This window comes from Rhinopithecus roxellana, chromosome 1 (genome assembly GCF_007565055.1).
Source record: "Rhinopithecus roxellana isolate Shanxi Qingling chromosome 1, ASM756505v1, whole genome shotgun sequence".
Lineage (NCBI taxonomy): Eukaryota > Metazoa > Chordata > Mammalia > Primates > Cercopithecidae > Rhinopithecus > Rhinopithecus roxellana.
The window spans coordinates 167690156-167703953 of NC_044549.1; the positions used below are offsets into that span (position 1 = coordinate 167690156).

General features: G+C 47.5%; 1 protein-coding gene across 4 annotated transcripts in view; it reads right to left on the minus strand.

Annotated features, from left to right (window-relative positions):
* The window catches only part of RARB (retinoic acid receptor beta), a 424940-nt gene that overhangs the window by 9189 nt on the left and 401953 nt on the right, over positions 1-13798 (minus strand). For all 4 annotated transcript variants that reach the window (XM_030933177.1, XM_030933192.1, XM_010358001.2 and 1 more), the window contains exon 5: positions 8266-8442. In XM_030933177.1, coding sequence (XP_030789037.1) covers positions 8266-8442 — 177 coding nt within the window. The remainder of the gene's footprint in view (positions 1-8265; positions 8443-13798) is intronic.

Below are 13798 nucleotides of genomic sequence, written 5' to 3' on the forward strand. Positions count from 1 at the left end.
CAAATGTGATGAGTGACTGTGGGAGCAGAGAGCTTCCGGCCTCTGGAATTCTTTAGATGACTGCAGCTCTGACTGGTGTCTTGATTGCTATTTCATGACAGATACTGAGCCAGAACCACTCAATGAAGTCAGTACCAGATTCCTGAACCACTGTGACTATGGGAGATAATAATGCTTATGTTTTAAGCTGCTAAGTTTTGTGGTATTTTGTTACATGCAATAGATGATGAATATAGCATACAAGCCTGGAGCTGTACACAAATCTCAAGAGTACAGCTTAAGGCATTTTCCCTAACCATATACCTGTGCAACTACCACCTAGATCAAGATACGGGTATTTCCAGCACCTACCGGCTCCTTTGACTACTCCTAATCAAACCTCTTCCTCAAAAGTAACCATTATTTTGATCTCTATTCCTACAAGTTAGTTTTGCAAGTTCTTGAACTTCAGATCAACAGAATTATACAGAATCTTCTCTTTTGTGTCTGATTTATTCACTCAATATTATCTCCGTGTGATTCACCCACATGAGTGTACACAGCAATAGTTCATTCTTTTACACTGTTGTGTAGTATTTCACAATGCAAACCACCACCCTGTTTTCTTTTCTTCACAGCAGTTGTCACGATCTGAGTTTCCTGGCCTATCTCCCTTCTAGAACATGAGCTCCAAGAATGAGACTGCTGTTTACACCTGTCTTGCACTCTGCTGTGTCTTTAATGTCTAGAACAGCGTCCTCCACACAGCAGGTGGTTAATGAATATTTCTTGAATGAACAAACTGAATTCCTTCATCAGACTCTCTTCTGTCTTGTAAACCTCAGAGGGAGGCATCAGGGGATTGCCCAGTTTTCAGGCAAAGGAGAAAGCTCAGGTTGTTCACCCATCTTGGTCACTCTACACTGATTGTGTTTGGCAACATGCGGGCAGATCCTGATCTGATTTGACAATCCATCCCCATATGCCTGTGGGAATGTTTAAGTAGTGATACTAGTAACAACGTTTAAGTAGAGATACTAATAACAATGACACATGCAGCACACATAGTGCCGGTTGTGATGAGTTCATGGGAACAAAACGTTTTCCCCAATGGGACCTGTAGCCAGCCTGCCTTAACTGAGGAGAAAATACAGACGTTAGAAGCAGCAGGAGAGCCTTGTTACTGTCACTGTCTCTGTTTTGTAGACCAGCACTCTAGTAGCCATTGTTTTGCAATGTTAAGAGAAATAGATGGAATTATTTTAATAATCTATTTTAACTTAAGATATCCAAATTATTTTTATTTCAACATGTAATCAATACAAAAAATCATTGAGGAGATATTATACATGTTTAAATACTATGTCGTTAAAAGACAGTGTTTATTTTGCAATACACACTTCACACCAGGCACATTTCCAGGTGCTCATGAGCCACAACTACCTCGCAGCTGCTGAACCTGACGGCACAGCCCCAGGTGCTATTGCCTGGCCGCTCAGACACAACACTTCACAAAGGCAGCCTAGGCTTACTCAAGACTGACCATTACGCCTTATTTAGAGGAACACTCACTAGGCGCCAGGAACTAATTAACTCAATTCTTTATTCCAGCAACCTAAATGCAGAGGAGCTACTATTCTACTTATTCAATTGGTGAGGAAACTGAGGCTCAGAGAGGTAAGTTAGCTTCCCTAAGTTCACTCAGCTCCTACATGGCAGAGCTGGGATTTGAACCCAGGGAGTTGGACTGCAAAGCCCACCCTCTTAACCACTACACTGGCTACCCTATAGCAATTCCTGGTGTCTCATGAGGTAATCGCGCCACATCTACGGGTGGGTAAGCTGAGGCCAGGAGAGACCCAGGGCCTCCTCATATGGCACAGATGCCCAGGTGCAATGGTGAAGCCTGAGCTCAGGCTGTGGGACTCCAAGGCCAGAGCTCGCTCCCCACCAGCCTGGGCTCTCGTCTCTACTGAGTCCCCAGGAAGGGGAGAGGGAGGGACAGGTTCACAAGGGAATGGGCCTCCATGGTTATCCAGCTGCATGGTGTCCAGGGCCTCAAGGAACCACAAATCACATTTTGAAGTCACACAGGCCATCACTTTTGCGTCACCAGAAGCAAGGTGCTGCTGTGACTGGCATGGGAATATTTTCCTTGGGGGCAGTAAGGGCAGTGGGTGGGTGGCAGGACTCAGGAAGTCGTGTGTCTTGTAGGGAAAGACTTTAAATCTTGAAGCCTTAACAGGCGTGACATTCCAAAAGCAGCATATATGCTGGAATTTGAATTTTGACTTTTAATTCATTTGCTCATTCATTCATTCACAACTATTCACTAAATCCCCCTTTCGAGCCTGGAACTCTGCCACAGCGAGCAACCCTAAGATGGTTCCTGCTCTCACTGAGACAAGAGACCGGGGGAGAAGCTGCTGGGGAATGCACCTGTAATTACGCTACACCTTAAGAGCTTGGGACAGACCCGCGGTGTGAGGAAGGAATCGGGTGGCTGGTCGGGGAAGGCTTTTCTGAAGACATGGCATTTCGGCTGAGATGAGGAATAGGCCAGGAAGGATGTGAGGAGAAGAGGGTGGGTAATCGAGACAGAGGGAATGGATGTAAAAAGGCTCTGGGTCAGGAAAGAGCTTGACTGAGGCTTGAGGCAGCACCAGGAGGTGATAGAGCCAAGAGAGGCGCCCTTGTGAGTTAGGCCAGATGGCAGCTAGAATTTCCAGTCAAGCTCTTCAAGCCCGCCTGCCCTGCCCCCAGTTTTACAACAGTGTTTACCTCCTTCACCCACCCCGCCCACCTCGTCCTGGCTCCACACTGACCCTGCTCCCCTTCAGCCTGCCCACGCTGTTGAATGTGGGCTCTGAGGGCAGCTCGCCTGTGTTCAACATCTGGCTCCACTGTTTACCAGCTGTGCGACCTGGGGCAAGTCGCTTCGCCTCTCTGAGCTTTCTCCCATGTTGACAAATACAATCAGTTGCGTTTCTGAAGTTCCAGCTTTGAGAAACACAAGCAATGGCTCTTCTACGACGACAACCCTGGCAGAGGCAAGACGGCCTGAGCCCCGGTCCAGGAAGGAAGGCCCCTCTGGCTTCTGCGGAATGGCCTGGCTGCACCACCCACGCGTGACTGTGGCATACCAGCTTGCCCCATCATTTGCCCACGCGGGCGGCTATGAAAACCCTGTCTTCAGAATCACAAGTGGATCATGATCCCTCACTGTGTTCCCACAGGGTTTAATTTCATTGTAAAAAATACAGCTACTTAATGAATTCTCCACCACAGTCTTTAAACAAACCCTGGCAAAGCAAGTCATTTTCTCATCCGAAAATTGCTCAAGGTTTTCTACTTTGCAAAAGCGATTTTGCCCTCCTTTATCCAGAGGCTGGAAACTCTCTCGGGGGAGCTCTATGGGTTTTTGGCTTCCCCTTGGGCCTCAGCTGCCTCGCCTGCAAAATGTGGACAGTAACAGGAGCCCTGAGGGCGTAGTGCAACCTAAGACTAACACTCCCGTAACTGAAGCCTGTGGGGTGCCACACACCGTTCCAAGCTCTACGTGCCACCTCATTTCATGCTTTCTAGAGCCTGAAACGAAGCTGCTATTGCCATCTTCACCGTAAATACGAGGAAACTGAGGCTCAGAGAGGGAAGTAACTTTCCCAAGGTCACACAGCTAGTAAGCAGCAGAGCCGGATTTTAAACCCAGGCAAGCTAGTTTCAGAGCCCACATTCAACAGCTGGGCAAGCTGAAGGGGAGCAGGATCCGTGTGGAGCCAGGCTGGGGTGCAGCGGGGTGGGGTGGGGGTGAGTGGAGGAGATAAATACTGTGGCAAAAGTAGGGGCAGGCCAGGCGGGGCTGGAGAGCTTGACTGTAGTGCAACAGGACAGGGACTCTCCACTCTGCCATCACACATAATTTCAAGCAATATTGACGCAGTGCTGCATGACAAGACAGAGCGAACGTTTAAACCAAAAGTCAGACCGCGGTACACCTCTGCTCAAAACCCAGTGACTCTTTAGGAGACCAAGAAGGAGAATCTGTGCGCGATCACAGGCCCCACTCTGGGATCGAAGGTCTCGTCCCCTCTGGCTCACTCCCTTCCAGGCACACTCACTTCCTCCAACCTGCCGGGGCTTCCCCTGCCCCAGGGCCTTTGAACTCCACTCTCTCTAGGCTCCTCAGGACCCGCACACCCCTCCCATCAGGGTCTTCTCCTGGGCCTGGCTCTTTCTGGGACACACTGGGAAATTCTGTTTCTTCATTCAGGTTTCTTCAAACGCCATCTATGTCTGAGCTATGTAAACAAGCCCCAGCCCTCCTTCGTTGTGCTCCATCCCAGATTCTGCTTCTGTTCTCCTTTGTTGCACATAAGACGCTGTCTAATCCATGTATCTGCTTCCTTACTGTCTGTGTCCCCCCAGGAGAAGGTCGGCTCCATGAAGGCTGGGGTTTTAGCTTGGTTCCCTCTGCTGCCTCCTCAGGGCCTAGAATAGTGTCCGGCACACAGTAGGTCATCAATAAATATTTGTGGAAGGAGCAAGAGAAGGAAGGGAGGGAGGGAAGAGGGGTGGACGGAGAGAAGAGGTAGAGAAACCAAAGTCTGACCACCTCAAGGTTTATTTTTATGATTTTTATTTTAAGTTGAGAGAGACGTGATCCTAATCATTGCAGAGGAGAAGAGGCAGGTGAGAGGGGGTGGAAGAAAAGGCATAAAGGAGACAAAGGAGATTGAACAAGAAGGAAACATGAGGGCAGAGCCAGGTGAAGGGACCACTCCTGCCGCAGGGCTCCCTCACTTGCCTGAACACAACCCTAGGATGCTACCAACTCTTGAGTGAAGAAAGAAACATAAAAAACCCATCTGCAGTGGTTATGAAGAGTCTGCCTATCTTAATAGAGACATTTTTGGCTACTTGGCTCCTGTGGGAAAACATAAAACTCAAAGTGTGGCCTCAGAATCTTCTGGCTCCAACCTCGTGCAGGAAGCCCGGCTATGGGCTGCCCACCAAAGGGTCCCCACCGAGCAGAGGCTAGGATGGGAAATTGCCTTGCAAGGTGAGCAAGGGCAGGACAGGTGAGGCCTTCCATCCTCTGCCTGTAACATGAGGGCTCTCACCTCATGATTCCGAATCAACCCTTCCCGGAGAGCCTCAGCTGCGTGTCCCACAGCTGACCGCATCTTCCTGTGAAAGTGCTGGCCCCGGCAGGCCTACAGTCAGAAATATTACCTTGTCTTGTGGAGAGACCACACACAACACAACGAGACATGTGGCTCTGAACAGGCCGTACTCAATCAGGGCTGGTGACCCTTGAGAGAGCCTGGGTTTTCCTTTCTAGGGTCTGAGAATAACCTCAACCTGGGTCTGTCTGTCCATCCGCCCGGTTTCTCTGTCCCACTCTAACCACATATCAATGACTTAGATAAGAAGATTCTTCTAAACAGCTCTGCCAGTTAACATCCTCATTCAAAATATGCTCTTTGAACTTGTGTACTTGCAGGATCTTGTGATTAACTGCCTTTGCTACAAATTCTTGGAAACAAGCTCTTGCCTAGGGCCAAATGGGTATTCCTTCGAGCTTTGTCTTGTGTGACTGGAGGTCTTTGCCCTTTAACTATCAGGACATTTTTCTCCCTGGCCTATTGCACCCCAACCCAGACTCCTCACCCCCATGGCCCAGGAAGGAGTGGCTGAAAGTTTCCTGATTCCCACCACAGGGCTGAAATTGCCCACATTAACCCAGCTTTGGCCTTGTCAACGTCATTGGTTAAGTACCTGCTGCATGCTAGGTATTACAGCTGTTAATATAGTTAATCCCATTTAAGTAATTACCTTACTTAATGCCTTAATGATTTGCATTTCTATTTTATACATAGGTAAACAGAGGCTTAGAGAAGTTAAATAACTTGGCCAAGGTCACAAAAATTGGTTTCTGTTCTACCTGACTACTGAGGGGCTAATGGCTAATTCTTGGATCCACGGGACTGGAAGACTGCTGCAGGATTCAGTATAAGCTGAGATGTGGAAAGAGAGCTGCTGGAGGCAGGAAGGGGATTTCTAAATTGAGGAAGGGGATTTAAATCTTGTGGAGATTGCACCCTGATCACTAAGTGTGTGGCTGTGCAGAAATAAGCCACTGCCCTGGAGGATCTCAAAGTATACCTCTCACTCCGTATGTTGGGGCTGAGAATCACAAACTGTCATCATCTGGCAACTAGACAAAAGAATTAAGAAACAAGGAGAAGATCAAGGTCAGAACCTGAGGACTGGGAAGGCTCCAGGCCCTGCTGGGTGGCTGCGTGATACAGGCTGTCAGAATGACACAGCATTGCTTGCTGTGGACTTGATTTGCTGTGTGTCACCTCACAGATCACTCAGACACTGTGGTGGTAACTCCAGTCTCTGCTAATATCTTGGAAGTGTTCTGAGGTTTAGGGGAAATTCTACTGAGTGTTACATTTTAAGTTTTTGTCAGGAAAGCATTAAAAGACCCAGTAATTTTCGTACATTGTTCTAATAGCTCATTGTTAATATCATTATTGATTTGTCAAATTGTCTCTGTTACTCTCTGGTGGTCTAGCTGGTTCTCTCACTGTGGCCCACAACTCTCTCATCTCTGCTATCCCTAAGGGCTCCTGTTTATGCTTCATTATCCTCTTTTTTTTTTTTTTTTTTTTTTTTTTGAGGCGGAGTCTCACTCTGTCGCCCGGGCTGGAGTGCAGTGGCTGGATCTCAGCTCACTGCAAGCTCCGCCTTCCGGATTTACGCCATTCTCCTGCCTCAGCCTCCCGAGTAGCTGGGACTACAGGTGCCCGCCACCTCGCCCGGCTAGTTTTTGTATTTTTAGTAGAGACAAGGTTTCACCGTGTTAGCCAGGATGGTCTCGATCTCCTGACCTCGTGATCTGCCCGTCTCGGCCTCATTATCCTCTTTTACATCCTCTTAGGCCTGGAGGTAGCCCAGTACCACCCTGGCTCTATACCCCACTCCACCCCTGATCTTGCACCACCCCCATCTGTGACCTTGGGAAGACCCCTGCCCTCCTGTTCTTAGTCAGTTCAGGCTGCTATAACAGAGACCTGGCCCGTTAAACAACAACATTTGATTCTCCTAGGTCTAGAGGCTGAAAGTCTGAGGTCAGGGAGCCAGCATGGCTGCGTTCTTGGTGAGGGCTCTCCTCTTAGGGCACAGCTGCCTTCCTGCTATATCCTCACAAGGCAGAGAAAGGGAGCTCTGGTGGCTTCATCTCCTTATAAGGGCACTAATTCCATCTTGGGGCTACACCCTTGTGACCTCACCTAAACTTAATCACCCCCCAAAGGCCCCACCTCCTAATAGCACCACATTGGGAATTAAGGCTTCAACATACACATTTTTAGAGGATGCAAATATTCAGTCATAGCATGTCTGTGGGCCTCAGTTTCCTCACCTGTACAAAGGGGATATCTGATGCCCCTTGGCTCCCTGCCCTGCTCGTGCTATGCTTCTAGAGCCTTAAAGAGGGTAAGGGGGCCAGCACACTTTGTCTTCCATAGGCTGGATGTCCACCCTGTCTTTCCCTGGTGGGGACTTCAGGCTGGGACTGTTTTCTTGGGTGGGAGCAGCTCCCATTAGACATATGTATGCAGAGAGGCCCGTGGACCCTCTCCCAGGGATGCATCAGAACATAGGGAAAGTAAAATCAGCTTTTGAAGTGCTGTAAAAGCATTGCCTTTTTATTAGGTTTTTCACAGCTTTGGGTATAAACCATTCTGCAAAGCAAATACAGTTACTATAATTAAGCACACAAACACACTCCCACTTAAGAGGAGAGAGGTCCCTGCGTGCGGTGGTCGTACAGGAAGCTTGAATGTTTGTTTATGTGTCCTGTTTGCTAAACAGACCTGAGGAAGAGTGGCAATGGTTACTCAGTAACTTACAGGTGCCAGGCGTCCTGAGAGCATATGTGATTATTTTATTTCTTGTAAAATCAGGGTATCCGGGGTGAACTTAGAAACATTCAGGAAGACTGAAACAGACCAGCATTCACCTGTAGAGTTTGCCAACCTCAGCTCATTTGAGCTTCACAGACCTCAGTGAGCCTGAGGGATGGGAATTCAGCCCATTTCACAGATAAGGAGCCAGAGGCTAGGTGAGTCCACCTACTAAGTCAGGTGAGTGCTAGAGTCGAAACTCAAAACCTCCTCTGGAGATCTTCAATGCCTCTTGGTCCCCTCCCCTCCTCTCCACAGTGTCCTCTCTCCCTCCCCAGCCCCATCATTGAGAGCTCAAAAAAGCACATACCAGGATGTCCAGGCAGGCGGCCTTCAGCAGGGTGATTTGGTCTGCGATGGTCAAGCCAGTGAAACCAGGCAGACGTTTAGCAAACTCCACGATCTTAATAATGCACTTGGTGGCCAGTTCACTGAATTTGTCCCAGAGGCCCAGGTCCAGTCGGACTCGATGGTCAGCACTGGAATTCTAGGAGAGAGAGAAAATGTCATCAGATACAGTTTCCGGGAAGCACTATAGGAGGGGAGAAACTCAGTGTTTCCTATTAAAGGGGGTGACATATCAGCCTTGAGCAGGCAGCTTGTTGGTGGAGCAGCTGTATATGTTTTCAGCCTGGATTCATCTTTTTTTTTTTTTTTTTTTTTTTTTTTTTTTTTTTTGTGAGACGGAGTCTCACTCTGTCATCCAGGCAGGAGAGCAGTAGCACAATCTCAGCTCACTGTAACCTCTACCTCCCCGGTTCAAAGAATTCTCCTGCCTCAGCCTCCCAAGTAGCTGGGATTACAGGCGTGTGCCACCACGCCCAGCTAACTTTTTGTATTTTTAGTAGACACAGAGTTTCACCATGTTAGCCAGGATGGTCTCAATCTCCTGACCTCATGATTCACCTGCCTTGGCCTCCCAAAGTGCTGGGACTACAGGCGTGAGCCACTGCATCCAGCTGGATTCATCCTTTTAAAATGCTTAAAATCTTATTCCTGTACCATTGGATAATCAAGTAACAGATGAGAGGGAGTTTCTCTGTATGCAGTTATCCAGCTAACAAACAAGGAAGGAATGAGGATTCACCATTTTCTAACTGATGAATGAATGGCTCTAAGCATCGACCATCAGTATTTGTTAATCTCTTAAAAACAGGCAACCTGTCGTGCTGATGCCCTGATGGGAAAACACACCACCACCTATGAAACATTCTGGCTAAAAATCAAACTTGAATCAAACGGAGGCTCTAGATATAACCTCAGGAAATCCAGGGATATGGTAAACGACACAAAAGGGGTACAGCTGTCAATATCCAGAATGCCAGAAAATCCACAAAACCAATGAACCGGTTTTTCCAATAAGTACATTGCAAGAGAGAAAAACAAGTGGAGAGAGAAATCTATAGATTGAAAGCAACTCAACCCAAATGCTCATTAACTGATGGGTGGATAAATAAATTGTGATTACAACTTTGCATTGAAAATGCTAGGTAGCATTAATAAGGAAGGAAACTGTAATACATGTTACAACATGGATAAACCTTGGAAGCATGCTTAACCAAAGAAGGCACACATAAATGCCCACATACAAAATGATTCCATTTATATGACATTCTGGAAAAGGCAAAACTATAGTGATTGAGAACAGCTCAGTGGTTTTCCAGGAGCGGGAATGCAGGTGGGGACTGACCACAGGCATACAAGGAAACTCTTTGGAGCAATGGAAATGTTCTACATCTTGACTGGGGTCAGGTTATGTGACTGTATACTTTTGTCACACTCATCAAATTATACCTCTAAAAAAGATAAAAATTACATTATGTAAATTATACTGCAATAAACCTGACCTAAGATTCTGAGAAGACTGACAACCAATTGCATGATGTAAACCTTATCTAAATTTTAATTCAAAAAATAAACTGTAAAGAGATGGTGATATATATGAGAAAACTAGAAATATGAGCTATTAGGTGTTGGAGATAATTTTATTTTAGGATGGTAATAATGGCACTGATGCTCTACTTTCGTTTGCAGAAGCTTCTTTCATTTAGAATGCATATTAAGATATTTACAGATAAAATGAGATATTTGTAATTTACCATCCAACAAAAGGCTGACGTTTGGTCCTCTGACAAATGTAAACAGCTCAGGAGAGGTACTCTGTTTCTCAAACTGATATCTTTAGTTCCCCACCTCAGTTAAAATCAGTCTACAGGAAGTCAATAAAACTAGCTCTTGCTTTGAATGTCTGCATGGAAAGCCAGGAAGGAGAGTTTGCACGAGGTGCCATAGACACAGCAAAAATGATGGTGGCCAACTGTGCCTTCCATGACATTCCTTGTGGAGAGTAGACATGCATCCTCCAGATTTATTTTATTCCTTCCTCAAGGACGTTGGTGGAATACAGTACACTTGGGGGAACAAGAGATCAAGATGTGTGGCCATTCGGACCATAATTAAATTTAATAGGCAGTTTATACGGTTCATAGGAAGATGACACGGAAGAGAGGGACGGAGAGTCAAGCTTATGGAGGGAAATCATTTTACAATAGAGTATCCATCTGGAAAAAAAGACATTGCCCAGACCCAGCAAGTGTGAACGAAATCTTCATCAACATTGGATGAGGTTACTTTATCACGCGGCAGGGCTGAGAGAGAGGAGCCTGTCGCACCTTCTATTAAAAATAATGCACAGCCGTCTTAACGGCATGTAAATCTAACTCACTATTATGCAAACTGAAGGGAAGAGGCAGTTAATAAAACACAAAATAACCTGGTGTTTTATTATACTGGCTGCTGGATTCATAGGCACGAGGCTTCAAATGGCTTATATATTATCTTCCAGCTGCGGCAAATGGAGAGCCCTGGCCTGCTTGGGTTGGTAATGAAGGCGGCTGTGGGGAGCATCAGGGAAGCGTGCATGTTCAGCAGCATTTCTGAGTGTGCAGGAAGGAAAACCAGCAGAGGAGAGGCAGAAAATTGGGTGGTGAGGAGGGGCCCTTGCTGTGAGTATGAGGCAGGCTGATGAGGAAAACAGCCAAGGCAGAAGGGCAAGGGGCTCTCCTCCACACGCTGCCAGCTGTGATTCCGGTCTGGGCTTCCAGGGAGGCCCCTCTTCGGCAGGAGATACAGGAACTGCAGCGCCTCCCCGGGATGCTGCGTGGTGGCCCATATGGAGGATCGCACCCATGGCCTCCCAGGGCCATCTTAAGCAGCAGAAAAGCCCAATCCTACTATGAAATCCAATCAAATGGCAAGTTTTGCCACGCAAATGGATCCCTTTCTTCTGCTGGTTTGGTTTTCTGCTGCAACAGGCTGCCTTCCTGGACTGGCAGGACTTTCAGAACAAGACCCACAAAGGAAAGTGGAATCACCAGCATCTTTGAATCCCGCTGGAGGCAGCGCCTGGGTATTAGAGTGGTTTGTTCAAGGGTTCTGGCTTTTTTTTTTTCCAAAGCTAAGCAGGAAATGTAAATTTTCATTAAAGGAATAAAGAATTAAAGATCTGTGGCAATGTTGGGTATATCCATGGAGGTGCCTCCTTCCACCATCCTGCAGACTGATGTCCTTTCAAGTTCAATTTGCAGACTGTCCCTGTCACTCACATTCCATTCCTGCATTTTGTATGTTTTTGTAGGTAACCAACCCTTTTCTAGGGCTTGCTTCGTGCCGGGCACTGTTCTATGTGCTTAACAATCATTGACTCGCTTTACTTTTCACAGCGCCCCCATGCGGTAGGCACTATTGTGGCCCCCATTTCGCTGATAAGGAAGCGAGGGCCCAGGAAGCGCAGTCATTTGTGCAAGATACCGCAGGCGACCTGGAGGGTATGGGATTCACCTACACAGTTGGGTTGGGGTGTTTAGGCTGCACCTTGTCACCCCGCTCCCTACTGATTCCTCGCATATTTCTACTTTCTGGTTAGAACTTCCTGATTCCTAAAGCCTGTGGTTGCATCTGTGATCTCCCTCCTTATTGGAATCTCTGGATGCTTCCATCAGGTAGCTACAAGAGCTCCAGCACGGCTATAAAGAGAATGTTATGTGCCAGCCAACATCTCTTTGTTGTCAGCACACACATTATCTAGGCACTATGACAAGATGGCTTCGGAAACGTCTGCCCCCAACAGAGGAGAAGAGAAGAGAACGCCCCCAACATGCCTGCAGCATTTTCCTTAGGACCACATGCCTCCAACAGGTGGGGAGAAGGCAGCTTGGCAGCTACCCTGTAGCTCTGGGTTGACAGGAGGGCGTCATCTTAACGGCATGGTGCGGTGTGTGGGTAGAGAGGGCTTCGAGCAAAGGGCAATGGGAGAGGGCAAGTAGGGAAGGTCTCTAGAATCTTTCGAGTATTTCCTAGCAACCTGGTTAACAGCAAGAGTGATGCTGCGGGATTCCCCTGGAGGTCATGCTTCAGGTGTGCTCCTGGACCACCATCGTCTAAGATTCCTGAGCTGGGACATAACCCTGGAGGGGACCATCTATCCATCTGCAGCCCCTTCACTCCTGGGGTTCAGAGATCCGGGACCTTGGGTAGAGTGCAGAGGTGATGTGGTGGGTGCAGTCCAAGGCCCTAGAGGATGTCCAGGAAATGCTAGAATTCTGGAGTGGTCCCAGCTGCTGAAAGGGGCCATGAATGCCTTCTGGAGCTGCAGGATACATCTGAGAAAGATCAAAAGCCTTGCCCTGTTTCCCTGCCGAAGCCTTCCAGTCAGACACAGCAGCTAGGGGCCACCTTCTTGGAACTGCTTTTTCTCATGACTAGAAACTTCCCTTGGCTCCCTAGGGCTAATATTCACACACTTTATCCCAGCACCCAAAGCCCCTAGGAAGCTAGCCCTGACCTCCCTCCTCAAACTTAGCTCTGCCTCCCTCGCACCCAGCTCCATCCCTATGAAACCCTGTGCTGGGTTCACGCTATTGCTTTTGCTGAGAACGTCTTTCCCTTATTCCACTACTCACAAAGAATGTGGGTACTTAGTGCAGTGCCTACAGAACACTTTTCTTCAAAAGATCAGGACTTACGTGTGCTGCCAGAGGTTTCTAAATACTCACAACACTGTGACAAAATTTGATTTCCAGCTAGGCTTTGTAGAGAGCGGCCAGCATGGAAAGGTAATGTCCGTGCACTCCAATTCTGCACTCACTAGGTGTCATTGTTTACTACGGGTTAAATTGTGTCCCGCAAAAAGATGTGTTGAAATCCTAGCCCGAGTATGTCATAATGTGATGCTACTTGGAAATAGGGTCTTTATAGGGGTAATCAAGTTAAAATGAGGTTATTAAGGTAGGCCCTAATCCAGTATGACTGGTGCCCTTATAAAAAAAAAAAATGTGGAAATCTGGACAGAGGTTGACATGCATAGAGAGAAGACATGGTGAAGACACACAGGGAGAAGATGGCCATAAGAAGATGAAGGATTGGTGTCATGCAACTACAAGCACTGCCTTCCATGCTGGAAGCTACAAGAGGCAACAAAGGGCTCTCTCCCAGAGCTGTCAGAGACAGCATGGCCATGCACACGTCTTGATTTTGGACTTCTAGCCTCCAGAAACACAATCAAATAACGTTGTCTCAAGCCACCCAGTTTGTATTATTTTGTTCCAGCAGCCCTAGGAAACTAACACAGTAGGTATGCAGTCATTGTTTGTTGCAACATGAAAGAATGTTCTAGGTCAGGGGTCCCCAAGCCCTGGGTCGTGGATGGGTACTGGTCGATGTCCTGCTAGGAACTGGGCCACGCAGCAGGAGGTGAGCGGCCAGGAGCGAGCATTATAGCCTGAGCTCCACCTCCTTCAGATCAGCGGCAGCATTACATTCCCATAGGAGCATGAACCCTGTTG